At 43.5% G+C, this 27,672-nt stretch overlaps 1 protein-coding gene across 5 annotated transcripts; it reads right to left on the reverse strand.

Annotated features, from left to right (window-relative positions):
• Positions 1-863: 863 nt before the first annotated feature.
• EFEMP2 (EGF containing fibulin extracellular matrix protein 2) lies at positions 864-27,620 on the reverse strand. 5 transcript variants are annotated; one of them, XM_070766346.1, is made up of 12 exons: positions 27,520-27,620; positions 21,260-21,345; positions 19,638-19,686; positions 17,496-17,732; positions 16,615-16,737; positions 15,044-15,160; positions 12,876-12,995; positions 10,892-11,011; positions 8,281-8,407; positions 6,011-6,206; positions 3,146-3,332; positions 864-1,618 (listed from the first exon to the last, which is right to left on the reverse strand). In XM_070766346.1, exons 2-11 carry the CDS (start codon positions 21,335-21,337, stop codon positions 3,171-3,173), a joined length of 1,329 nt encoding a protein of 442 aa, XP_070622447.1. In that variant the 5' UTR covers positions 21,338-21,345; positions 27,520-27,620; the 3' UTR covers positions 864-1,618; positions 3,146-3,170. The 5 variants fall into 5 exon arrangements, with proteins under 5 accessions (XP_070622447.1, XP_070622444.1, XP_070622445.1 ...); XM_070766343.1 differs by lacking the exon at positions 27,520-27,620 and adding an exon at positions 27,092-27,240; XM_070766344.1 differs by lacking the exon at positions 27,520-27,620 and adding an exon at positions 24,042-24,159.
• Positions 27,621-27,672: the final 52 nt, after the last annotated feature.

A 27,672-nucleotide genomic window follows, 5' to 3' on the forward strand; every position in this document is an offset into this window, starting at 1 on the left:
GACATGTGGACTTCAACTCCCAGAGTTCCTGAGCTAGCATGATTGGCTCAGGAATTCTGGGAGTTGAAGTCCACATGTCATAGAAGAGCCAACTCTGTCTACCTCTGGTCTAGGGCAACTCCAATGTGCATGTATGTGCCGGCCAGCTGATTTTTGGCTCATATGGAGGCTCTGGGAGGGCGTTTTTGGCTTCCAGAGGACAGGGGAGGGCGTTTTTACCCTCACTCAGCTCCCAGGAAGCCTTTGGAGCTTGGGGAGGGCAAAACATGAGCCTACCGGGCCCATCAGAAGTTGGGAAACAGGCCTTTCCCGGCCTCCAGAGGGCCTCCGGGGATGGGGGGAGCCGTTTTTGCCCTCCCCAGGCATTGAATTATGGTTGTGGGCACTCGGGCATGCGGGGTAACATGCGCCCGCGCTCTTTCGGCACCTGCGGTATCGCCATCACTGCCCTATACCATTTCTGAAAGACGGCAGTCCTCGACTTACAGATTTGGTGAAGATTTTTGTGAGGTGAAGTGAGTTGGGCCTCATTTTATCACCTTTCTCGCTCTGGTGGTTAAGTGAACTGCTGGGGTTGTTAAGTGAATCAGGCGGTCGTTAAGCAAATCCAGGCCCGCCCCACCCCTCCGTTGACTCTGCTTGTGGGAAACCCCCAAACCAGCCAGCGACGCAGACCCCACAAATCCCCTTGTTCGCAATCTTTCCTTTTCCAGCAAAGAAACTTTTACTAAACCTTGTTTGTTTCCTTTTTTTCTTCCCTTCCTTCCTTCCTCCCTCTTTCTTTTTCTTTCTCTTTCCTTCCTCTTTCTTTCCTTCTTTCTTTCCCTTCCTTCTTTCCTTCCTTTTTTCTTTCTCTTCCTTCCTTTCTTTCTCTTCCTTCCTCCCTTTCTTTTTCTTTCTCTTTCCTTCCTTCCTTCCTCTTTCTGTCTTTCTTTCTTTTTCTCTTCCTTCTTTCCTTCCTTTTCTTTTTTCTCTTCCTTCATTTCTTCCTTCCTTCCTTTTTCTTCCTTCTTTCCTTTCTTTCATTCTTTGTCTTCCTTCCTTCTTTCCTTTTTTTCTTTCTTTCTCTTCCTTCCTTCTTTCCTTTCTTTCTTTTCCTTCCTTCTTTCCTTTCTTTCTTTCTCTTCCTTCCTTCTTTCCTTTTTCTTTCCTTTTTTCCTCTTTCTTTCTTTCCTTTCTCTTTCTTTCTTTCTTTCTTTCTCCTCTCACTCTCCCCTCCCTCTCTCTCATCTTCTCTTTGAACCAGAGAAATTAAAAAAAACCAGAACTCTAGTGTAAGGTTCAAATGTCCACCCCAAGGGCAGGGATGGGTACTTCTATCCCCGCTTCACAAATCGTTCTTCCCACAAGGTTGCATTATTGGCCAGTGTTACGGGGTTGAAGGAACGGTGCCAAGAAAGGGTGGGTTGGATCCAGGATGGCTGAACAAACATCTTTTTAAGCTACGGGTTTGGTTCTGTGTGGGATGGGTCCAGATCTGGCAATGGGGGGGATTCTGGTAGACAGTTGTTGTTGGCGGAGAATCCAGGAAAGCATCTGACTCCGTTATTTTTTTTCCACACCTGTAGAATTGTGTCCCTTTGTGGGTTGATTGTTTCTCCGGCTTGGACAGATGTTTCTGCAAGAGAGAAAGGTAGAAAAAGCAACCAGTCAGACTCCACATACTCCGAACTAAATTTATTTTGTCGATGTAGAACAGGATGCGCAGGTAGAACAGCTGGCCTCCAGAAGTTGCAGGGGCTCCGTCACTGGAGGTTTTAAATAGCAGTAGCAAAAGCATTTAGACTTATATACCGCTTCGTAGTGCTTTTGCAGCCCTCTCTAAGCGGTTTACAGAGAGTCAGCCTCTTGCCCCCAACAATCTGGGTCCTGATTTGACCCACCTCAGAAGGATGGAAGGCCGAGTCCACCTTGAGCCGGTGGTGAGATGGGAACTGCTGAACTACAGCCAGCAGTCAGCTGAAATAGCAGTCTGCCCTGCTGCACTCTAACCGCTGCGCTACCATGGCTTCTTCCACCAGTCTTCCTTCCTTCCTTCCATTACTTCTAGCTGTACCTCTTTCTTTCCTTCCTTCCTTCCTTCCTTCCTTCCTTCCTTCCTTCCTTCCTTGCATTACATCAAGCTGTACTTCTTTTTTTGCTTTCCCCTCCCTCCCTTCCTTCTCCCTCCTTCCTCCCTCCCTCCCTTTCTCCTTCCTTCCTTCTCCTCCCTCCCTTTCTCCTTCCTTCCTTCTTCCTCCTTCCCTCCCTCCTTTTCTCTTTTCTTTTCCTTCGATTACATCAAGCTGTACCTCTTTTCTTGCTTTCTCCTCCCTCCCTCCCTTCCTTCTCCTCCCTCCTTCCTTCCTCCCTCCCTTTCTCCTCCCTTCCTTCTCCTCCCTCCTTCCCTTCCTTCCCCCCTTTCTCCTCCCTCCCTTCTCCTCCTCCCTCCCTCCCTTTCTCTTTCCTTCCTTCTTCCCTCCCTCCCTTTCTCCTTCCTTCCTTCTTCCTCCTTTCCTCCCTCCCTTTCTCTTTCCTTCCTTCCATCCTCCCTCCCTTCTTCCTTCCTTCCTTCGATTACATCAAGCTGTACCTCTTTTCTTGCTTTCTCCTCCCTCCCTCCCTTCCTTCTCCTCCCTCCTTCCTTCCTTCCATCCCTCCCTCACTTTCTTCTTCCTTCTCCTCCTTCCTTCCCTCCCTCCCTTTCTCCTTCCTCCCTTCTCCTTCCTTCTCCCTCCTTCCTTCCCTTCCTCCCTCCCTTTCTCCTTCCTTCCTTCTCCTCCCTCCTCCCTCCCTCCCTTTCTCCTTCCTTCCTTCCTTCCCTCCCTCTTTCCTTACTTCCTTCTCCCTCCTTCTTCCCTCTCTCCTTCCTTCCTTCCATCCTCCCTCCCTTCTTCCTTCCTTCCTTCGATTACATCCAGCTGTAGCTCTTTTCTTGCGTTCTCCTCCCTCCCTTCCTTCCTTCCAGGTTTTTAAGAAGAGACTGGACAGCCATTTGTCTAAAACGGTATAAAGTCTCCTGCTTGAGCAGGGGGCTGGACTAGAAGACCTCCAAGGTGCCTTCCAACTCTGACATTGGGCTCTGTTCAAATCACAGACCCTAACTCCAGGTGCCTCTTCTCCACTCCACAGTCCTCCTTCCACCCGATTCCCAAAGCCGCCTTACCCTTTTTTCCTTTGCCACGCCACCCCTAGAAGGGATGAGCCCCCACGAAGACGGTGAGGCGGAGCACCGAGCTGGCCTGGTAGCTCATCAGGTTATTGACGGTCACCATCTCTAAATCCAGCACAAACTCCCGGGGACCCACGACGGCGCGAGACAGAACCAACATGGCGCTGATGTTGCTGATTTGCTGCGGAGGAAACGGGAGGCGAAAAGCGCGTTGTGGTTTCCGGAGAGAAGAATTTTTAAGTTTCAATCATCCAACCAACCGAAGCTCACCCACCAGCCCACAACAATAGAATAGAATAGAATAGAATAGGTGTATGAATAGAATAGAATAAAAGAATGAGTGGAGTGGAGTAGAATGGAATGGAATAGAATAGAATAGAATAGGTGTATGAATAGAATAGAATAAAAGAATGAGTGGAGTGGAGTAGAATGGAATGGAATAGAATAGAATAGGTGTATGAATAGAATAGAATAAAAGAATGAGTGGAGTGGAGTAGAATGGAATGGAATGGAATAGAATAGAATAGGTGTATGAATAGAATAGAATAAGGGAATGAGTGGAGTGGAGTAGAATGGAATGGAATGGAATAGAATAGGTGTATGAATAGAATAGAATAAGGGAATGAGTGGAGTGGAGTAGAATGGAATGGAATGGAATAGAATAGGTGTATGAATAGAATAGAATAAAAGAATGAGTGGAGTGGAGTAGAATGGAATGGAATGGAATAGAATAGGTGTATGAATAGAATAGAATAAGGGAATGAGTGGAGTGGAGTAGAATGGAATGGAATAAATAGAATAGAATAGGTGTATGAATAGAATAGAACAGAATAGAATAGAATAGAATTCCTTATTGGCCAAGCGTGATTGAACACACAAGGAATTTGTCTTGGTGAACATGTTCTCAGTGTACATAAAGGAAAAGATAAATTCGTCAGGAAGGAAGGTAGGTAAGAAGGAAGGAAAAGAGAATGAGAGGAATAAAGGAAGTAAGGAAGGAAAAGAATGGAAGGAATAAAGGAATGGAGGGAGGAAAAGAACAGAAGGAAGGAAGGAAAAGAGAACGGAAGCAATAAAGGAAGGAAGGAAGGAAAAGAGAACGGAAGGAATAAAGGAAGGAAGGAAGGAAAAGAGAACGGAAGGAATAAAGGAAGGAAGGAAAAGAGAATGGAAGGAATAAAGGAAGGAAGGAAGGAAAAGAGAATGGAAGGAATAAAGGAAGGAAGGAAAAGAGAACGGATGGAATAAAGGAAGGAAGGAAAAGAGAACGGAAGGAATAAAGGAAGGAAGGAAGGAAAAGAGAATGGAAGAAATAAAGGAAGGAAGGAAAAGAGAACGGATGGAATAAAGGAAGGAAGGAAAAGAGAACGGAAGGAATAAGGGAAGGAAGGAAAAGAGAACGGAAGGAATAAAGGAAGGAAGGAAGGAAAAGAGAACGGAAGGAATGAAGGAAGGAAAAGAGAACGGAAGGAATAAAGGAAGGAAGGAAGGAAAAGAGAACGGATGGAATAAAGGAAGGAAGGAAAAGAGAACGGAAGGAATAAAGGAAGGAAGGAAAAGAGAATGGAAGGAATAAAGGAAGGAAGGAAAAGAGAACGGATGGAATAAAGGAAGGAAGGAAAAGAGAATGGAAGGAATAAAGGAAGGAAGGAAGGAAGGAAAAGAGAACGGAAGGAATAAAGGAAGGAAAAGAGAATGAAAGAAATAAAGGAAGGAAAAGAGAATGAAAGGAATAAAGGAAGGAAAAGAGAACGGAAGGAATAAAGGAAAAGTGGAAGGAAGGAAGGAAGTAATGAGAGGGAGGGAGGGTCTGAGGGAAGTCCTGCCATAGCACTTGCTGACCACAGGTGCCCCCAATGAGTGACGTTTAGTTGGCCAAGCCCACCCATCCCAGTCGCCCGGCGGTCAAATAACCCTGATGTGTTTGACTCCCTCGCTCTAAGTCTTCCTACGCGGGTTACTCCTCGAGTTACAACCGAAAGGCAGTCTAAGTTGCAAGTCGTCAAATGAGCTGGCCATAGGACTGACCTGATTTTATGATGGGTTTTTATGGGTTTTGGTCCCAGCTGTGGTTTTACCAAAAAACAACAACGGAAGAAACATCATTCATTGAATAAACGCCTTGCTTAGCAAGGAATACTCTGGTTCCAATTATGGTCGTAAATCCAGGACTACCTATAATCTGAACATTTTTCCCCTAAGGATGCGGGGGGGGAAAACCCCTCCCAACAACCCAGAAACTTTGCGATAAACATTGTTTGATTAAGAGCTGACCAAATTATTATTATTATTATTATTATTATTATTATTATTATTATTAATTAGATTTGTATGCCGCCCCTCTCCGTAGACTCAGGGCGGCTCACAACAATAACAAAGGCCATGTAAGAACAAATTCTCATACCATGGTGGTATGAGAAAGCCAAATTAAACAATTGAACACTTAAAATCTATCAATAATCCTAAAACAAGGGGGTTCTTCAAACTCGGTAACTTTAAGACTTGTGGGCTCCAACTCCCAGAATTCCCCAGCCAGGGGGAATTCTGGGAATTAAAGTCCACAAAATTTTGGCTGCCATGTTTGGAGATAATCATAATTATAATAATAATAATTTATTGGATTTAATAATAATTTATTGGATTTGTATGCCGCCCCTCTCCGTAGACTCGGGGCGGCTAACAACAATGATAAAAACAACATGTGACAATCCAACAATAAAACAACTAAAAACCCTTATTTATAAAACCAAACATACACATCCCTGAATCTAAAGCATCAGCGTTTGGAAGCCGGGTACCAGAGTAAACCTACCTGCAGAAAATGGACTGTGATTGGCTGTTGCTAGGACACGGACTTACCCGGATGTAAAACTCTCCATCCTCATTGCCTGAACGGATCTGGAAGGTGTTGTAGGCTCCTGGGTAGAAGGTGGTGGCTTGAATTTGGAAAATATCCGAGGGCACCGGCCGATCCGCCAAGATGCTCATATACCGGTAGATAACGGAGGAAGGTTTCTCATGGCAAAGGGGGTTCGTGTTTGGGCACAAACAGCGGCTAGAAGAGGAATAAACTGGTTGAAGGAGGCAGGCTGGGGTCGACCTTGCGCTGCGCTCCCTCAGCCGGTTGCTAAACCTGGGTTTCTCTTTCTTTTTTTTCCGATCACCAGTCAGACATTTATTCTTTGTTGATTATTTTTCCTGCCAATCACAAAATAACCTTTTCTCCTAACCTAGGCATGCATTATAACTTTCATCAGTTCACTTCCGAATGATTCAGAGTACATCCACATTTTTATAAGGAAATATTGGACATGATGCAGTATTATTCTATCTATCTACGAGACCGCCTTCTGCCACACGAATCCCAGCGGCCGGTTAGGTCCCACAGAGTTGGTCTCCTCCGGGTCCCGTCAACTAAACAATGTCGTTTGGCGGGACCCTGGGGAAGAGTCTTCTCTGTGGCGGCTCCGACCCTCTGGAATCAGCTCCCTCCAGAGATTAGAACTGCCCCCACCCTCCTTACCTTTCGTAAACTCCTTAAAACCCACCTCTGTCGTCAAGCGTGGGGGAACTGAAACACCTGCCCCTACCTATGTAGTTTTCTGTGTATGATATGACTGTATGTATGTTTTTATATATTGGGGTTCCTTGTTTTTTAGACTTTTTAAATGTATTATTGTTATTTTAGATTCTAACGATTAGATTTGTCATTATATATTGTTTTTATCATTGCTGTAAGCCGCCCCGAGTCTACGGAGAGGGGCGGCATACAAATCTAATAAATAATAATAATAATATTCATTCCTTCGGCAAACCTTTGCCTCTGGTTTGGTTTAATTTAAAAAATAATAATTCAGAGCTTGCATTAATTTCTCATTGCCTGTGACAGAACACTTGAGCAAGAAAAATGTGTTCACTCAGGCATTTATACCTATCAGTCTTGTTAGTGATATAGCATGGTGCGCATAATATTTCACTTCCTTTATATCATTTATTTCCACAACTTAACAATGTGGGATGTTATTATTCCCATCAGAATGGATAAGGAATAATGACTGGGGGGAAAAATCACTATGATTTGCACAATCCATTTTTTTTTTTAAAATGATGAAAAGGATTCCAAAGATGCCTGGAATACTCTGGTTCAGATCGTATAAATCTTTCGCCTTTTGCAGGTAAACCTGGGTTTCTCAAACATGGCTGCCTTGGGATGAATGAACCTCAACTCCCAGAATTCCCCAGCCAGCATTCCTCAAGATGGGAGGGGCTTCAACTTCCAGACTTCCCCAGCCAGCTTGATTTAAGACAGATAAACTTCAATTCCCAGAATTCCCCAGCCAGCTTGATGTAAGATGGATAAACTTCAATTCCCAGAATTCCCCAGCCTGCATTCCTTAAGATGGGAGGGGCTTCAACTCCCAGAATTACCCAGCCAGCTTTTTTTTAAGATGGATAAACTTCAATTCCCAGAATTCCCCAGCCAGCATTCCTTAAGCTGGGAGGGGCTTCAACTCCCAGAATTACCCAGCCAGCTTTTTTTTAAGATGGATAAACTTCAATTCCCAGAATTCCCCAGCCAGCTTGTTTTAAGATGCATAGAATTCACCTCTCAGAATTCTCCAGAAAGCATGATTGAAGATGGAGAAATTTCAATTCCCAGAATTCCCTAGCGAGCATACTTTAAGATAACTGGACTCAACTCCCAGAATTCCCCATCTAGCATGCTGACTGTCCAGTTATCTTAAAAGTACGCTGGTGGGAGAATTCTGGGAATTGAAGCCCGTCCATCTTACAATTGCAGAGGATGAGAAAAAGTGGTTTAAAAGCAACCCAGGTAATTTTATTCTTATGATCTTTCATATGAACGTGGGAGATTATTATACAAGCACCTGGTTTTCTGAACCTGGGTTCTGGACGCTGTGTGAACCCATTTTATGGGATGTAGGAGTTCTTCTTCTTCCTCATTCTGCAAAGTTAGTTAATCACGGAACGGCGTTTACAAATTGCTGCGTCGGCTTGACTGCAGGCGGTATAAAGGAACCTCTATGCCCCAATCTAAGCCCAACCAGGTTTGTTTATAATTCCACTCCCTCCTCTCCTCCCAATCCTCCAGACCTCTCCCCACTCACTTCTCGGAGACGTGGACGTAAGGCTCTTGGCAGAGTTTCTTCTCCACACACCGATACCCTCCGTGAAAGTTCACACAGTTCTGGGACTCCGTACACTGATTGGTGTCGGATTCGCATTCGTTAATGTCTGTGGGGGGCAGAGATAGACAGAGGGAGGAAGGAAGGAAGGAAGGGAGGGAAGGAGGGAGGGAGGGAGGGAAAGAAGGAAGGAAGGAAGGGAAAGAAGAAATGGAGAGAGGATGAGGGAAGGGAGGAAGGAAAGAAGGAATTAGGAAAAGAGAAGAAAAGGGGGAAGAATGATGAAAGAAGGGGAGGAAAGAAAAGAGAAGAAATGGAGGGAGAATGAAGGGAGGGAGGGAGAAGAAGGAAGGAAGGAAGGAAAAAAATTGAGGGAAGGAGGATAAAGGGACGGAGGAAAGGAAGAAATGGAAGGAAGGAGAGGGATTGGAGAGAGGGAAGAAAGAGTAAGAATTGGGAGGGAAGGAAATTGAAAGGGAGAGGAAAGAAGGGAAAAAGAATTGGAATGAAGGAAGTTAGGAAAAGGGAAGAAAAAGAGGGAGGGAGGGAGGGAAGGAGAGAGGGAGGGAGGATGAAGGAAAGAAAAAGAAGAAACAGGGAGGGGGGATGAGGGATGGGAAGAAGGAAGGAAAAAATAGGGAGGATGAAGAAATAGAGGGAAGGAAAGAAAGAAAGAATTGGGAAGGAAGGAAATTGAAAGAGGGAGAGAGGAAGAAAGAAGGGAAAAAACAATTGGCAGAGGAAGGAAGGAGAAAATAAGGAAAAGAAGAAGAAGAAAGGAAGGAAGAGGAACAGAAAAGAGGCAAAGAAGAGGAGGATAGGAAAGAAGGAAGGAACGTTTTAAACCCAGCCTTAAAATGCTGCCAACATTATTTTGGCCCTGCCTTTGTTTGGCATTTTTTCAATAAATATTCCCCAGCCACCATTCTCGGATTTTCTCTTGAGGTTCCTTCCCTAAATGGTCCCAGTCCAGCTGAACCCTGGGGCAGAAAGAGCCACAAAGATCTCAATACCGGACCATCAAGCATTTTGATCTGAAGAGGAGAGGCTTCGTTTATTTTTTAAATTGCAAAAACCCAAGTGGTGCCAAAACGAGGGCCGGGTTGGCTCAAATAGGGCATCTCCGCCCCACTCCAAAATTCCCTTTTCTTGCTTTGGCACCCCAAACTGCCAGCAGCCCCCCACAGCCAAATCTCCCCCCCCCCCGGTCTCCAACCCACGCAGACTCCTCTTTCAAATTATGTTTTGCAAACTTCAGGCATTCCTTGCCAAAAATATTCTCCTGCTTGGGCTATAAAGGTTCTCTTCTCTCTTCTCTTCTTTTCTATTTTCTATTCTTTAATTTAATTTATACATGGTATGCTTGTGTGTGTGTCTGTTAGTATAAGGTTTTTTTTAAAGTTTTAAATATTTTAACTGATTGGATTATTTATGATTTGTACTACTTGCTGTGAGCCGCCCCGAGTCTTCGGAGAGGGGCGGCATACAAATCCAAATAATAAATAAATAAATAAATAAATTCTATAGTCTATTCTATTTGCTGTTTTCTATTTTGTATTATTTTCTATTTTCTATTCTATAGTCCATTCAGTTCTATTCTATTCTAATTCTTCAATTTTATTTTCTATTTTCTATTCTATATTCTGTTATCTGTTCTATTTTATTCTATTCTATTCTCTGTTCTATTATTCTATTCTGTTCTCGTCTATTCTCTATCTGCTATTCCATTCCATATTTTCTATTTTCTATTAGTTTTCTATTTTCTATTCTATATTCTATTCTATTCAATTCTAATTCTTCAAATTTAGTTTCTATTTTCTATTCTCTGTTCTGTTATTCTATTCTGTTGTCGTCTATTCTCTATCTTCTATTCCATCCCATATTTCCTATTTTTTATTAGTTTTCTATTTTCTATTCTATATTCTATTCTATTCAATTCTAATTCTTCAAATTTAGTTTCTATTTTCTATTCTCTGTTCAATTCTATTATTCTATTCTGTTCTCGTCTATTCTCTAATCTTCTATTCCATTCCATATTTTCTATTTTCTATTAGTTTTCTATTTTCTATTCCACTATTCTATTCAATTCTAATTCTTCAAATTTATTTTCTATTTTCTATTCTCTGTTCTATTCTATTTTCTGTTCTGTTTTATTATTCTATTCTATTCTCGTCTATTCTCTATCTTCTATTCCATTCCATATTTTCTATTTTCTATCTTCAATTCTATATTCTATTCTATGCAATTCTGTTCTAAAATTTAATCAATTTTATTTTCTATTTTTTCTTCTATATTCTATATTCTTTTATATTTTCCATCCTCTGTTCTATTCTAGCCTATTTTCTGTTCTATTATTCTATTCTGTTCTCGTCTATTCTTTTATCTTCTATTCCATTCCAGTCCATATTTTCTATTCTTTATTCTATTATTCTGTTCTGTTCTCTATTCTCTATTTCCTATTCTATTTCCTCCTTCTCCTTCCCTTTCTTCTTTTCTCTCCAAACAGATTCAACTGGGTCCTGGTACCTGGGTTTAATTTTGTTTTTCCATCCACCCTGGTTCCCCGGTGCCAACCCCAAATCTGGCCAGTTACCTTGGCAAAGCCGGGTGTTCACGAGGTTGTAACCTTGAGGACACACGCAGGAGAAGTGACCGGGTTCATTCACACACTCGTACTGGCACAAATAATTTGAATAGCTGCATTCATCCACATCTGAGCAGAAGAGGGAGGGAAAAGGAAGATCGTTACAGGTGGCTTTCTTTCTTTCTTTCTTTCTTTCTTTCTTTCTCTCTTCCTTTCTTTCTCTCTTCCTTTCTTTCTCTTTTTCTTTCCTTCTCTCTTCCTTTCTTTCTCTCTTTCTTTCTTTCTCTTTCTTTCTTTCTTTCTTTCTAGGGTGTGTTCGTTGAGTGTTCCCTTTATTTTTTTGAGCAGTGTACATCACACAATCCTAGACGCTTGGGAAGAGTTTGACTTGTGATATTGTGATACAAAATCCAGCATCCAATCAATCTTAGAAACATAGAAGACTGACGGAAGAAAAAGACCTCAGGGTCCATCTAGTCTGCCCTTATACTATTTTCTGTATTTTATCTTAGGATGGATATATGTTTATCCCAGGCATGTTTAAATTCAGTTACTGTGGACTTATCAACCACGTCTGCTGGAAAGTTTGTTCCAAGCATCTACTACTCTTTCAGTCAAATAATATTTTCTCACGTTGCTTTTGATCTTTCTCCCAACTAACCTCAGATTGTGTCCCCTTGTTCTTGTGTTCACTTTCCTATTAAAAACACTTCCCTCCTGGACCTTTAACATATTTAAATGTTTCGATCATGTCCCCCCTTTTCCTTCTGCCCTCCAGACTATACAGATTGAGTTCATGAAGTCTTTCCTGATACGTTTTATGCTTAAGACCTTCCACCATTCTCGTAGCCCGTCTTTGGACCCGTTCAATTTTGTCAATATCTTTTTGTAGGTGAGGTCTCCAGAACTGAACACAGTATTCCAAATGTAGTCTCACCAGCGCTCTCTATAGCGGGATCACAATCTCCCTCTTCCTGCTTGTTATACCTCTAGCTATGCAGCCAGGCATCCTACTTGCTTTCCCTACCGCCTGACTGCACTGTCCACCCATTTTGAGACTGTCAGAAATCACTACCCCTAAATCCTTTTCTTCTGAAGTTTTTGCCAACACAGAACTGCCAATACAATACTCAGATTGAGGATTCCTTTTCTCCAAGTGCATTATTTTACATTTGGAAAAATTAAACTGCAGTTTCTATTGCTTTGACCGTTTATCTAGTAAAGCTAAATCATTTACCATATTACAGACGCCTCCAATCTTGTTTGCTGTGTATTACTAGTTTTTGTGATAATGAATAATAATAATAATAATATAATATAAAAATAATAATAATTTTTTCCAAACGCCATCACTCTACTAAACAAATAATTCCCTCAACACTGTCAGACTTTCTACTAAATCTGCACTTCTATTCTACTAGTTTTTCTCATCATTCCTATCACCCATTTCCTCCCATGTTGACTGTATGACTGTAACTTGTTGCTTATATCCTAAGATTTTTATTAACATTGCTTCTTCATTGCTTATTTGACCCCTATGACAATCATTAAGTGTCGTACCACATGATTCTTGACAAATGTATATTTTATTTTATGTACACTGAGAGCGTATGCACCAAGACAAATTCCTTGTGTGTCCAATCATACTTCTATTCTATTCTATTCTATAATAATAATAATAATAATAATAATAATAATAATAATAATAATAATAAATTAGTTGATTAATACACTTGGTTGATACCTAAAACACTGGCAGCAACCATTTGCACCAGTCAGTGGTATTTGTGACACTTTTTAAAATGGTTCAGCTGTCCAAGTTTCATGTTTAATGAATAAAAGAGATAATAAATACATTAATACTAACTCAAGGCAGCAAATTTATCCTTTTTGCCTTCTTCCTCCTCCTGTTTGACAGTCAAGAGCAAAGAGGCAAAGGGGAGGAGCTTTGTGGGAAGGGCAAAAGGGAGGGGCTAAACTAAGCCCCGCCTACCTTTGCAGGTAAAGCCGTTGCTGTCCAGCTCGTATCCTTGGTTGCACCGGCAGATGAAAGTGCCATAGGTGTTGAAACAGCGTTGCTTGCAAGGGGCCCCCATTTCGCACTCGTTCACGTCTGGAGAGGAGGAGTGGCAAAAATAATTTAGAGTTTGCAATGCATCCCATAATACCTACTCAACCCATTTTCCAGGGGCCCTGAGGGTAGAACAAGGAGCAACGAGTGGAAAGCTGAACAAGGAGAGAAGCAACTTAGAACTAAGGTGGAATTTCCTGACAAGTTAGAACAAATTAATCGGTGGAACAACTTGCCACCAGAAGTTGTGGATCCTCCAACACTGGAGGTTTTTAAGAAGATGTTGGATGACCTTTTATCTGAACTAGTCTAGGGTCTCCTGCCCAAGCAGGGGGTTGGACTAGAAGACCTCCAAGGCCCCTTCCAACTCCGTTATTATTATACTTCACCCTGAGCTAGGAGTGAAATTTTATTATTTATTTATTTATTGGATTTGTATGCTGCCCCCCTCTGTGGACTCGGGGCGGCTAACAACAGTGATAAAAAACAACATGTGACAATCCAATAGTAAAACAATTAAAAACCCTGATTATAAAACCAAACATACATACAAAACATACCATGCATAAATTGTAGCAGCCTAGGGGGAAAGAATATCTCAGTTCCCGCATGCCTGACGGCAGAGGTGGGTTTTAAGGAGCTTACGAAAGGCGAGGAGGGTGGGGGCAATTCTAATCTCTGGGGGGAGTTGGTTCCAGAGGGCCGGGGCCGCCACAGAGAAGGCTCTTCCCCTGGGTCCCGCCAAACGACATTGTTTAGTCGACGGGACCCGGAGAAGACCCACTCTGTGGGACCTAACTGGTCGCTGGGATTCGTGCGATAATCTGGTCCGGTGCCATGAAGGGCTTTATAGGTCATAACCAACACTTTGAATTGTGAATGGAAATACCTCCGGTTCGATTGTGCTTGTTGGTCGTCGGAGAGCCGGTCGCGAAGGGAGCATGAGGCTTCACCCACCTGCCCGGACACCGCCATTTGGATGCTTTTAACCTCTGCACATGCGCAGATTACTTAGGGGACCGCCTTCTGCCTCAGGAATCCCAGCAGCCGGTCAGGTCCCACAGAGTTGGCCTTCTCCAGGTCCCGTCAACCAGACAATGTCGCTTGGCGGGGCTTAAGGGAAGAGCCTTCTCTGTGGCAGCCCTGGCCCTCTGGAATCAGCTCTCTCCAGAGATTCATACTGCCCCCACTCTCCTCGCCTTCCGCAAGAGTCTCAAGACTCACGTAAGTCGCCAGGCTTGGGGCAATTAGATCTAGACTCCATGATGTATGGTTGGGATTGAATTGGTTGGTTGATTTTAATATGTTGGGTTTTTAGCTTGTAGTTTTTAACTAATTAGATTTGTTTGTACGCATTGTTTTATACAGTGGCACCTGTACTTAAGAGCGCCTCTACTTAAGAACTTTTCTAGATAAGAACCGGGTGTTCAAGATTTTTTTTGCCTCTTCTTAAGAACCGTTTTCTACTTAGGAACCCGAGCCCGGAAAAATATTCCAGGAAATTTGAGAGCGGCACAAAGGCCCAGCCAGTTTCCTACCATTAATCCTGGCCATCTTGGGTTTTTCTGGGCTGCCAGAGGAGCCTTTCGGTGGCGCTTAAGGAGGCTTTGGCAGTGCAGAGCAAACAAAGCATTTTCCTTTCTCTGGGCGCTTGGAGAGGGAATAAACCTCTGCCAGTGGCCAGAAAAAAGAAATGCTCCCTTTGCTCTGGGCAGCGACTGTCCACTTCCTCTTCTCCCTCCTCCTCCTCCCACCCAAATTCCGAGCTTTTATTTCTTTCCTAATGGGTTTGCACGCATTATTTGCTTTTACATTGATTCCTATGGGGAAAATTGCTTCTACTTACAAGCTTTTCAACTTAAGAACCTGCTCACAGAACGAATTAAGTTCTTAAGTAGAGGTACCACTGTATTGTATATTGTGAGCCGCCCCGAGTCTTCGGAGAAGGGCAGCATGCAAATCTAATTTATTTATTTATTGGATTTGTACCCCGCCCCTCTGCGAGGACTCTAATAAATCTAATAAAATCTAATAAATGTATAAAGCGTTTTGCGCACGTGCCAAATGGCGACGGGTGGATTTTCGCTTACCCACACAGGAGCGGTTGTTACTGGCGAGCTGAAATCCGGATTCACACTGGCAGGTGAATGATCCTGGGGAATTGACGCAACGGTGTTGACAATAACGGTAACGACATTCATCGATGTCTATGGCGGAAAAGAGGGGCGGGGGGGAGAACGAGAAGTGATTTCTGAATTGTAAAATGGTATCGACCCTGTTCTGAACATCAGAAGAGCCCTGCTGAATCAGGCCAAAGCCCATCGAGTCCAGCATTCTGTGTCACCCAGTGGCCCACCAATTGTCCATGGGGATCTTGAGCAGAAAGAGAAGGCAAGACCCTCCCTTTCCCCTGACCCCCTAACACAAGGGAACCCTGCCTGCCTCAACCAACATAGAGGCGGCACATGGACATCCGTTTCAGTAACCACCTATGATACACTTGATACACTTGGCATCCCTGAATCTATCTAATCCTGCCTTGAAGCTATCCAGGCTGACAGCTGTCACGACCTCTTCTGGAAGGGAATTCCATCAACCAAGGACCCTCTGGGTGAAGAAATATTTCCCTTAGAAACATAGAAGACTGACGGCAGAAAAAGACCTCATGGTCCATCTAGTCTGCCCTTATATTATTTTCTGTATTTTATCTTAGGATGGATCTATGTTTATCTCAGGCATGTTTAAATTCAGTGACTGTGGATTTATCTACCACGTTTGGTGGAAGTTTGTTCCAAGCATCTACTACTCTTTCAGTAAAATAATATTTTCTCACATTATTTCTAATCTTTCCCCCAACTAAACCTCAGATTGTGTCCCCTTGTCCTTGTGTTCACTTTCCTATTAAAAACACTTCCCACCTGGACCTTATTTAACCCTTTAACATATTTAAATCTTTCGATCATGTCCCCCCTTTTCCTTCTGTCCTCCAGACTATACAGATTGAGTTCATGAAGTCTTTCCTGATACGACTGATTTGTCCTCGCTTTCTTACCTGTGAGCTTTAGGGAGGGCCCCCTCGTCCTAGTATTGTGGGATCGAGAAAATAATTTTTCTCCGTCCACCTTTTCTATCCCATGCATGATTTTATACACTTCGATCAAGTCACCCCTTCAACGCCGTCTTTCAAGACTGAAGAGACCAAGGCGTTGCAACCTGGTTTCATAAGGGAGGGGCTCCATTTCCTTGATCATTCCTGTTGTCCTTTTTGGCACCTTTCCCAGTTCCTTCTTGAGGTGCGGTGACCAGAACTGTACACAGTACTCCAAGTGTGGTCTCACCATCGATTTGTACAGATGCAATACAACACTTACCGACTTGAGAGTTTTGACTTTCTTCTCTGAGAAACTGACTTAATCCATTTCAGATTTGGGGCTTTGGGGTTGGTTTTTTTTTTTTTAGTAATTAAAATACACGCAGCTTTATCTGCTCTGGAGGCCATATGGCTGGCGAGCCACACCCACAAAATAAGCCATGCCCACAGCGTGGTAGTAAACATTTTTGCTGTAAATATAGGCAGTTCACCAGCTCTGACAAGCAGCGAATGACACAACCCCATTTCATCTGGGGCCAGTGTGTGTGTTTGTGTGCGAGACTCACTTACCTACACACTCTGTGCCGATCTTCCGGTAGCCCTCCGGACACTGGCAGTGGAAACCACCGACGGTGTTGATACACTGCTGGCTGGGCTGGCAGTCGTGCAAATCGTATTCACATTCATCCACATCTAGAGGGGACACAAAAGGCAAAGCGAAAATTGAAAGAGCGCGAGGAAGAGAATGGGGGCGAAAAGTGAAGGCAATGGGGAAGGGGAGTAAAAGTTTCCAGGAATCTATTTTATTTATTTATTTTATTCATTTGTTTTGTCCAATACACAATAATACACATTCTTAATTTTTTTCGTCCTCCTTTTCATGGTAAAAAAAAATTGGTCACCTTACTCATCGGACCAGAATACATCCGGGACTGCCTTCTGCCGCACGAATCCCAGCGACCGGTCAGGTCCCACAGAGTCGGTCTTCTCCGGGTCCCGTCAACTAAACAATGTTGTCTGGTGGGACCCAGGGGAAGAGCCTTCTCTGTGGCGGCCCCGGCCCTCTGGAACCAGCTCCCCCCGGAGATCAGAATTGCCCCCATCTTCCTTTCCTTTCGTAAGCTCCTTAAAACCCACCTCTGTCGTCAGGCTTGGGGGAACCGAACTACCCTTTTCCCCCTAGGCCTATACAATTTATGCATGGTACGTTTGTGTGTATGTTTGGTTTTAAATAAGGATTTTTAATTACAGTATTTTAAACATTAGATTTGTTATATGTTGTTTACTACTATTGTTAGCTGCCCCGAGTCTACGGAGAGGGGCGGCATACAAATCTAATAAATTAATATTATAATTATTATTATAAACGTGGAGTAATTATTTTTTATTATTATTATTATTATTTTAAAAAACATCTGTATTTCTTGGAATTCAGGGCCCTGGTAACTCACCCACACATGATCCATAGCGGTCGGGCTCATAGCCCTGAGAGCAAGTGTGAGGTTGGATGGAGGGCTGGACCGGCGGAGGAGGTCTCAACCTGGGGGGGCTGTCGAGAGGGGCCCGTTCGGCATTCACATCGTTTATGACGGAGGCGGAACGGGGGAGGCAAAGGTATCCCCCATAATGGTTGATGCATTTCATTTCCCCTTTGCAGGCATGGTGGATGGTCTCGCATTCATTGATATCTAGAGAGGGAGAGAAACCAGTCTGAAGTTAAGAGCTAAAAAGTAAAAGAATTGTCCACTTGCAGTGATTCCGCCTTTGCGGAAGGGGGGCGCGGTGGTTGGAATGCGGTATTGCAGGCTGGCTCTGCCCATCGCCAGCAGTTCGATCCTGACCTGCTCAAGGTCGAGTCAGGCTTCCGTCCCTTCTGAGGTTGCTGGTGTATAAGTTTAGCATTTAGCATCTAGACTTGTATACAGCTTCAAAGTGCTTTACAGCCCTCTCTAAGTGGTTTGCAGAGTAGGTATAGTAAGTAAGTAAGTAAGTAAGTAAGTCAGTAAGTAAGTAAGTAAGTAAGTAGGGAAGGAAAGAAGGGAGGGAGGGAGGGAGGAAAGAAAGAGGGAAGGAAGGAGGGAAGGAAGGGAGGGAGGAAGGGAGGGAGGGGAGGGAAGGAAGGAAGGAAGGGCAATAGCACTTAGACTTATAAGTGTTGGTTATGACCTATAAAGCCCTTCATGGCATTGGACCAGAATATCTCCGAGACCACCTTCTGCCGCACGAATCCCAGCGACCGGTTAGGTCCCAAAGAGTTGGCCTTCTCCAGGTCCCGTCGACTAAACAATGTCGTTTGGCGGGACCCAGGGGAAGAGCCTTCTCTGTGGCGGCCCCGACCCTCTGGAACCAGCTCCCCCCGGAGATTAGGATTGCCCCCCCCCTCCTTGTCTTTTGTAAACTTCTTAAAACCCACCTCTGTCGTCAGGCATGGGGGAACTGAGACATCTCCCCCAGGGCCTATACAGTTTATGCATGGTATGTTTGTGTGTATGTTTTCTTTTTAATAAGGGTTTTTTAGTGACTTTTAATTTTTAGATTTGTTATATATTGTGTTATTGTTGTTGTGAGCCGGCCCGAGTCTACGGAGAGGGGCGGCATACAAATCTAATAAATAAATAAAATAAACAAACAAACAAATAAATAAATACAACTTTATAGTGCTTTACAGCCCTCTCTAAGCTGTTTACAGAACCAGCATGGAAAGAAGGGAAGGGAAGGGGAGGGAGGGAGGGAGGAAGGAAGGAAGGAAAGAAAGAAGAAAGGAAAGAAAGAAGGAAGGAAGGAAGGAAGGAAGGAAAGAAGGAAGGAAGGAAAGAAGGAAGGAAAGAAGGAAGGAAGGAAGGAAGGAAAGAAGGAAGGAAGGAAAGAAGGAAGGAAAGAAGGAAAGAAGGAAGGAAGGAAAGAAGGAAGGAAGGAAGGAAGGAAGGAAGGAAAGAAGGAAGGAAAGAAGGAAGGAAGGAAAGAAGGAAGGAAGGAAAGAAGGAAGGAAAGAAGGAAGGAAGGAAGGAAGGAAGGAAAGAAGGAAGGAAAGAAGGAAGGAAGGAAAGAAGGAAGGAAAGAAGGAAGGAAAGAAGGAAGGAAAGAAGGAAGGAAGGAAAGAAGGAAGGAAAGAAGGAAGGAAGGAAGGAAGGAAGGAAGGAAGGAAGGGGGAGAGGAAGAAGGTAGGAAGGGCAATAGCAATAGCACTTAGACTTAAATACCACTTTATGGTGCTTTACAGCCCTCTCTAAGCAGTTTACAGGGAATAAGTATATTGCCCCCAACAATCTGGGTCCTCATTTTACCAATCTTGGAAGGATGGAAGGCTGAGTCAACCCTGAGCCAACTGAGATTCGATCTGCCAAACTGCTGGCAGCCGGTGATCAGCAGAGGTAGCCTGCAGTGCTTCACTCTAACCACTGCACCGCCTTTGCCTTTGGAAGTTGTGGGGGCTTCATCCCTGGAGGCTTTCAAGAAGAGACCGGACTGCCATCAGTCAAAAACATTGTAGGTCTTCAGCTTGGGCAGAGGGGCTGGACTAGATGACCTCCAAGGTCCTTTCCAACTCTGTTATCTGTATCTATTTTTCACTGTTTCGGGGGGCTGTGTTTTACCTTTGCAGTGCTGGGTTTCGGCGTCCCACTGATAGCCGTCGGTGCATTCCTACAGCGGGGAGAAATTGGAAAAGAAATTAGAAAGAAACTGGTCAGATTACTGGATCTAGGGTGGGATTGCAGCCATTTTTATCCTTTTTTTAAAAACATAGAAGATTGACGGCAGAAAAAGACCTCACGGTCCATCTAGTCTGCCCTTCTACTATTTCCTGTATTTTATCTTAGGATGGATCTATGTTTATCCCAGGCAAGTTTCAATTCAGTTCCTGTGGATTTACCAACCACGTCTGCTGGAAGTTTGTTCCGAGGATCTACTACTCTTTCAGTCAAATAATATTTTCTCATGTTGCTTCTGATTTTCCCCCCAACTAACCTCAGACTGTGCCCCCTTGTTCTTGGGTTCACTTTCCTATTAAAAACACTTCCCTCCTGAACCTTATTTAATCCTTTGACATATTTATATGTTTCGATCATGTCCCCCCTTTCCCTTCTGTCCTTCAGCCTGTACAGATTGAGTCCATTAAGTCTTTCCTGATAAGTTTTATGCTTAAGACCTTCCACCATTTTTGTAGCCCGTCTTTGGACCTGTTCAATTTGATCAATATCTTTGTGTAGGTGAGGTCTCCAGAACTGGACACAGTATTATTCCAAATGGGGTCTCACCAGCGCTCTATACAGCAGGATCACAATCTCCCTCTTCCTGCTTCTTATACCTCTAGCTATGCAGCCAAGCATCCTACTTGCTTTTCCTACCGCCCGACCACACTGTTCACCCATTTTGAGACTGTCAGAAATCACTACCCCTAAATCCTTCTCTTCTGAAATTTTTGCTAAAGCAGAACTGCCAATACAATACTCAGATTGAGGATTCCTTTTCCCCAAGTGCATTATTTTACATTTGGAAACATTCAACTGCAGTTTCCATTGCTTTGACCACTTATCTAGTAAAGCTAAATCATTTGCCATATTACAGACGCCTCCAGAAATATCAGCCCTATTGCACACTTGTGCTGGATTCAGAGTTTGCAGATAGTCCTCGAACGAATCGGGACGAGCGTTTCAATGACCAAGCGAGGTGGTTTGCTCAGTGAATCACGTGCCGCCTTTTCACAAGCTTCTGCAGCTGAAGTTGTTAAGTGAAGCATGCAGTCATTAAGCAGATCCAGATTCTCTCCATTGACTTTGCTCATCCGAAGCCAGCAGGGAAGGTAAAAAAAAATAAAAAAATAGCAATCGCATGATTTCGGGGTGCTGCAATTTTCATAAGACGCATACCAGTGGCCAAACAGCTGGATTTGGATCACGTTGTTGTGACCCACCAACAGCCCGTGCAGCTGGTAGCGTATCCCATCCGTGAGAAGGCCGAGGAAGTGATGCGCGAGTGGCCTGTGCAGTGAAATGGCTGGCGAGGAATCTCCAACCACCTCTTGGCAGTGATGAGTAAGAAAAGGAGGAGCCTATTTTTTAATGCACGAGTGCGCAGAGTTGCCAATAGACAGGAATGGCTACTCAGGAGGAGGAGGTCTCCTCGAGAGTAGGGCTAGGGGCTAATTGGCCATTCCCCAAGCCTACTTAAGGAATAACGGAGATGGGGAAAAAACAGATTCGGCCCCTTTTATTACCGTGTAAGTGTTGGGGTCTTCTTGCGCGAATGCAGCTTTCAGCAGCGTGGCCAGGAAGATGCAGGAAACCACCTTCATTTTCACACCTGGGAGCGGAAGAAGGAGCCATGAAAATTGACGTAGATATTAGGGGCGGGTTCCAACTTACCTCGCTTCCTCAAGGTGGCGACCGCATGCACAGTGCCAGAAACTCGGCTTCTGCATGCGCTCAGGAGATACACAAAATAAAAATAAATAAATAAAATTAAAATAAACGATAATAGTAAGAAAAGAAAGCTGAAAACAAAATTGCAACCACATGGACAATGTCGGAAACTTGGCTTCTGCACATGCTCAGAAGAAAAAAAAATTCAAAAAAATTATAAATTTTAAAAAGATGCTGCCCATGTACTGGCACTAACCGTCCAGTTCAGTGACATCATCATGATATCATCAGCAGGTGGCTACCCGTTGGAGCGAACTGGTCCGAACCCACCCCAATATATATACTCATCACCTCGAGGTTTGACTACTGTAACGCTCTCTACATGGGGCTACCTTTGAAAAGTGTTCGGAAACTTCAGATCGTGCAGAATGCAGCTGCGAGAGCAATCGTGGGCTTCCCTAAATATGCCCATGTTACACCAACACTCTGCAGTCTGCATTGGTTGCCGATCAATTTCCGGTCACAATTCAAAGTGTTAGTTATGACCTATAAAGCCCTTCATGGCATCGGACCAGAATATCTCCGAGACCATCTTCTGCTGCACGAATCCCAGCGACCGTTTAGGTCCCACAGAGTTGGTCTTCTCCGGGTCCCGTCGACTAAGCAATGTCGTTTGGCGGGTCGCAGGGGAAGAGCCTTCTCTGTGGCGGCCCCGACCCTCTGGAACCAGCTCCCCCCAGAGATCAGAGTTGCCCCCACCCTCCTTGCCTTTCGCAAGCTCCTTAAAACCCCCTCTGTCGTCAGGCATGGGGGAATTGAAATTTTTTCCCCTTCCCCCTAGGCTTATAGAATTTATACATGGTATGCTTGTATGTATGAGTGGTTCTTTAAATTGGGGTTTTTTAGATTGTTTTTAATATTAGATTTGTTTACATTGTCTTTTTATATTGTTGTTAGCCGCCCCGAGTCTTCGGAGAGGGGTGGCATACAAATCTAATAAATACAAATACAAATACTGCTCAAAAAAATAACACTTAAAAGAATACATCCTAGATCCGAATGAATGAAATATGCTCATTGAACACTTTGTTCTGTACAAAGTTGAATGTGCACAACAACCGGTGAAATTGACTGTCAATCAGTGTTGCTTCCTAAGTGGACAGTTGGATTTCACAGAAGTTTGATTTACTTGGAGTTATATGGTGTTGTTTAAGTGTTCCCTTTATTTTATTTTTTGAGCAGTGTGTATATGTTTTATACACAATACTAATAACAATGATAATACTTTTTAGATATATACTGCTCAAAAAAAAAAAAAAGGGAACGCTTAAACAACAGAATATAACTCCAAGTAAATCAAACTTCTGTGGAATCAAACTATCCAGTTAGGAAGCAACACTGATTGACAATCCATTTCATTCACTCAGATCCAGGGTGTGTTCTTTGAGTGTTCCCTTTATTTTTTTGAGTAGTGTACACAATAATAATCTTTCAACTTCTAACATTTACCTATACAGTGATACCTCGTCTTACAAACGCCTCGTCATACAAACTTTTCAAGATAGAAACCCGGAGTTTAAGATTTTTCTGCCTCTTCTTACAAACTATTTTCACCTTACAAACCCACCACCGCCGCTGGGATGCCCTGCCTCTGGACTTCCGTTGCCAGCGAAGCACCCATTTTTACGCTGCTGGGATTCCCATGAGGCTCCCCTCCATGGGAAACCCCACCTCCGGGACCTCCGTGTTTTTGTGATGCTACAGGGGAATCCCAGCAGCGCAAAAATGGACGCTTCGCTGGCAACGGAAGTCCGGAGGTGGGGTTTCCCATGGAGGGGAGCCTCAGTGAAATCGCAGCATCGCAAAAACACAGAGGTCCGGAGGTGGGGTTTCGAGGACTTTGGTGTTTTTGCGATGCTGCGATTTCACTGATGCTCCCCTCGCTGGGAAACCCCACCTCTGGACTTCCGTTGCTAGCGAAGCGCTTGTTTTTGCGATGCTGGGATTCCCCTGCAGCATCACAAAAACACAGAAGTCCAGAGGTGGGGTTTCCCATGGAGGGGAACCTCAGGGAAATCCCAGCAGCGCAAAAACAGGCGCTTCGGCTGGCAAAAGAGGTGAATTTTGGGCTTGCACGCATTAATCGCTTTTCCATTGATTCCTATGGGAAACATTGTTTCGTCTTACAAACTTTTCACCTTAAGAACCTCGTCCCGGAACCAATTAAGTTTGTAAGACAAGGTATCACTGTACATTGTTATTTTATGTAAAAGTAAACATAATAATCTCTGCCCAATTTCTACTTTCTACCTCTTTTTTCTAACCCCTAATAAGACAATTCCCGTCTTGAGAGGTATTAGGTATCTGTCCGTCATCGTCCCAATTTTGATCACGCGACACCCCCTACCACCACACGCACAACTGTTGTAAGTGTGAACAAAGGCCACAATTCCTTTAGCGCCGCCTTAACTTTGAGCAGCTACGGCTGACCTGTAGCGAATTACCTGTTGCAGGTGTAACATACCAGGCTGAGCAAAATCTCCTCCGATCCCAAACTCGTTCTGAGATTTTTATTTTTTTGACAGCGTACAAAAAGTTAAAGAAAGGAATTAAAAAACAGACCCAATTTAGCTTTACCCGAAGAGATAACGGTGGGATGCCTTCTTCCAAAACGCTAGTTTTAAATCGGTTTCCTCTACCTGGATAAACCTGAGGACATTGGATTGCAAGAAAACACCTCGGGCGACGTAGGAAGGCGTGTATGTATATTTACCCAAAAGAACTACTGTCTCCAAGGGAGGCTAAATACAGCCTTTGTGTCAGACAAACGTACACAATCTATGTCGAAGTCGACCTGCCACTTAACGTTTTGTTCTTATTTTAAAACCCTGCCATCCCATCCTCCCCTGGCTTAAAGCAGCTTGACAATTATGACAATTCATTTAGCGTTTCCTTCCCTCCCTTGTATTGTTGTTATGTTGTGAGCTGCCCCAATCTTTGGAGAGAGGCGGCATACAAATCTAATAAATTATTATTATTATTATTAGTATTATTATATCATCATCATTATTACTATTATTATTATTATATCATCATCATCATTATTATTACTACTACTACTGTATTACTATTATGATTATTATTTCAACAATACAACACAGCAAACGAGATCACCATTCTGGACTTCGTATTTCATCACCAGTCAGGCGCTTCATGATCATCACCCCCATCATCTATATCTATCTATACCTATCTATATTTATACCTATCTATCTATCTATCTATCTATCTATCTATCTATCTATCTATCTATCTATCTATCTATCTCTATATTTATCTATCTCTATATTTATCTATCTCTATATCTATCTATGTATCTATGTATCTATCTATCTATCTATCTATCTATCTGTCTGTATCTATGTATGTATGTATGTATGTATGTATGTATGTATGTATGTATGTATGTATCTATCTATCTATCTATTATCTATCCTATCTCATCTATTTCTATCCATCCATCATCTATCTATCTATCTATCTATCTATCTATCTATCTATCTATCTACCTACCTACCTACCTACCTACCTACCTATCATCTATCCTATCTCATCTATTTCTATCCATCCATCTATTATCTACCTACCTACCTACCTATCTATTACAGTATATATATTCTTCAAGGTATATATCACTTTAAAACAGGAATATTTTAACAGCAGGATTTTTTAATATACAGGTAGTCTCGCCTAGGTGAGCCTAAAATTTCTGTGCCTAAGCAAGACGGTTGTGAAGTGAGTTTTGCTCCATGTTACGACCTTTCTTGCCACAGTTGTTAAGTGAATAGCTGCAATTGTTAAATTAGGATCACGGGTGTTAAGTGAATCTGGCTTCCCATTGGATTTTGCTTGCCAGAAGGTTACAGAAAGGGGTCACATGACCTCAGGGCACTGCGACCGTCATAAATGTGAGCCAGTTGCTATGCATCTGGATTTTGGCCACATGTCCATGGAGGTGCTGAAATGGTCACATTATATACAACAGTGTGAAAAAATGGTCATTAAGTCACTTTTTAAGTGCACTTTTAAATGCCATTGATCACTAAACAAAGTATTGTATGTTGATCTCTCCCTCTCGCTCTCTCTCTCTTTTCTCTCTCTGTCTCTTTCTGTCTCGCTCTTTCACTCTTTTTTCTCTTGTCTTTCTCTTTCTCTCTCCTGCTTTTTCTTCTCTCTCTCATTCTCTCTTGTCTTTCTTCTCTTTCTCTCTGTCTCTTTCTTTTTCTCTCTGTCTCTCTCTGTCTCTTCTTTCTCTCGCTCTTTTACTCTTTTCTCTCTTCTGTCTTTCTCTTTCCTGCTCTTTCTTCTCCGTCTCATTCTCTCCTCTGTCTTTCTTTCTTTCTTCTCTGTCTCTTTCTTTCTCTCTCTTTTCTCTCTGTCTTTCTCTTTCTCTCGCTCTTTTACTCTTTTCTCTCTTCTGTCTTCCACTTTCTCCAGCTTTCTTCTCTTTCATTCTCTCTTCTGTCTTTCTTTCTCCTCTCTTGCTCTTTCTCTCTTTTCTCTCTCTCATTCTCTTCTCTGTCATTTCCTTTCTCTTCATTTCTTCTCTTCTCTCTCTGTCTCTTTCTCTCTTCTGTCTTTCTTTCTCTCGTCTCTCTCTCTGCGTTTCTTCCTTCCCCTCTCTCTCTTTCAGTCTCTTCTATGTATCTGTTTCTCTCTTTGTGTCTGTCTCTTTCCTTCTCTCTTGCACGCTCTTTCTTCTTTGTGACTTTCTGTCTCTCTCTCTTCTCTCTCTGTCTCTCCGTTCCCCCTCGTCTCTCTCTCTCTCTCTCTCTCCATGTATGCATTTATATATTATAAATGAATGAGTGGAACCCTGAACAATCTGGAAAAGGGCCGCTTAGGTGCAGATGAGGTGAACTAAAACAGTTTTGGGATATATAAACCCAAAGTAACACGGATATCTACCTACGGCAGAGATGAATAAAATCTTGACCAATAAACTTTCGATAGCCGTCAAACTTTCTAGCTTTTGAACCAACGTGTGGCCGAGAAGGAAAACGATGGCCCGGAGCAGAACCAGAACAAACACCAGTTCTAGATTTATAAACATTTCCTCGCAACGACACGCATTCCAGTTTGCTGGCAGGTTTTAAGAGGCTCTCGAGGGGGTACCGAGGCACCCGAGGACTATCCAGGCCTCGGTGCAATATCTACAAATGCCCCCCCAAAACAATTTGGGGGAAGGGGGGGGGTACAGGCCAGTTCTCTCATTTCCCCCAAACTCATCTAAACCATTCGGGGAGCAAAACAAACCAAGATTGGCAAAGATCGTGGCTTAGAAGAGCTGGTACACAAAATTAAGGCCGCGGAAATATATTTCTTCCTTCTCTCCGGTGCAGAAAAATATAAAGAAATCAGAATTGAGCAGGGGCACCCCTAATTATTTTTTCCTCCGGGGCCTGGAGCCCCAGGACAAGGAGTGAAGCCCCTTTGGAGCAATATTTGCGCCGCTTACGAAAATCTTCCATCAACGCCAGAATTTCTTTCCTTCCTTCCTTCCTTCCTCCCCTTCTCAACTCCGGCTCCTTCTCCCAGGCCCTGGTTTGTCCTTCTAGCCCCCCTCTCATTTCCCCCTTTTTCTAAGCCCCCAGCCCCACGCCAGAGAGAAACCTCCCATCACTCACTCCTTTTGACAAGCGCTTGGCACGGCCTCTGGCACCCCGTCTTCACGGTTTCTCTCCGGGAGAACACCCCCCTATTCTGGCTGGGTGCAGAGAAGAGAAAGAGAGAGAGACTGGACGGGTGTGCCCTGGGAGCTCAGCCCCCCCACCCCGAATTCTTGGCCCCGATACAAGCAGATGTTGTCAAAGGCTCGCAGCCAACATCTGTTTTCGCTTAGCTCGCAGTAAAAACACCCTTTCGGGGCCAGCCGTTTGCATCGGGGGGCCGCTCCAAAGTAGCCTTTGTCCCATACCATTTGCTGCACCCCCATATATTTGTCGAGACCCCTCTGGGAATGGAAGACCACCACCTCCTTGTATGGTGGCATTTTGAGAATCTGAGTGTTGGTTTTTTTGGGGGGTAACTCCAACAAATATGCCATATTACATACCTTCCGTCCTCAATTACATTACAATAATTCGTATCTTTTTACATTCGGTGTTCAGCGTCCATCAAATGCTGCCTCCTTTTATTTTTGACACCTGGATTATCAAAAAGATTGTTTTAATTTCCTATTCGAATTTAAAATACTCTTAGCTAATGC

This window comes from Erythrolamprus reginae, chromosome 13 (genome assembly GCF_031021105.1).
Source record: "Erythrolamprus reginae isolate rEryReg1 chromosome 13, rEryReg1.hap1, whole genome shotgun sequence".
In the NCBI taxonomy this organism is placed as follows: Eukaryota; Metazoa; Chordata; class Lepidosauria; order Squamata; family Dipsadidae; genus Erythrolamprus; species Erythrolamprus reginae.

What these genes read in the sequence shown, in the direction of transcription:
- EFEMP2 (XM_070766346.1), bottom strand. Translation starts at nt 21,337, where the DNA reads ATGAAGGTGGTTTCCTGCATCTTCCTGGCCACGCTGCTGAAAGCTGCA. An exon ending in CAACGGCTTTACCTGCAAAG is followed by an intron (nt 11,012 to 12,875) that starts GTAGGCGGGGCT and finishes TCTTCTGCTCAG; the next exon opens with ATGTGGATGAATGCAGCTAT. An exon ending in ATGGAGAGTTTTACATCCGG is followed by an intron (nt 3,333 to 6,010) that starts GTAAGTCCGTGT and finishes TTTCCTCCGCAG; the next exon opens with CAAATCAGCAACATCAGCGC.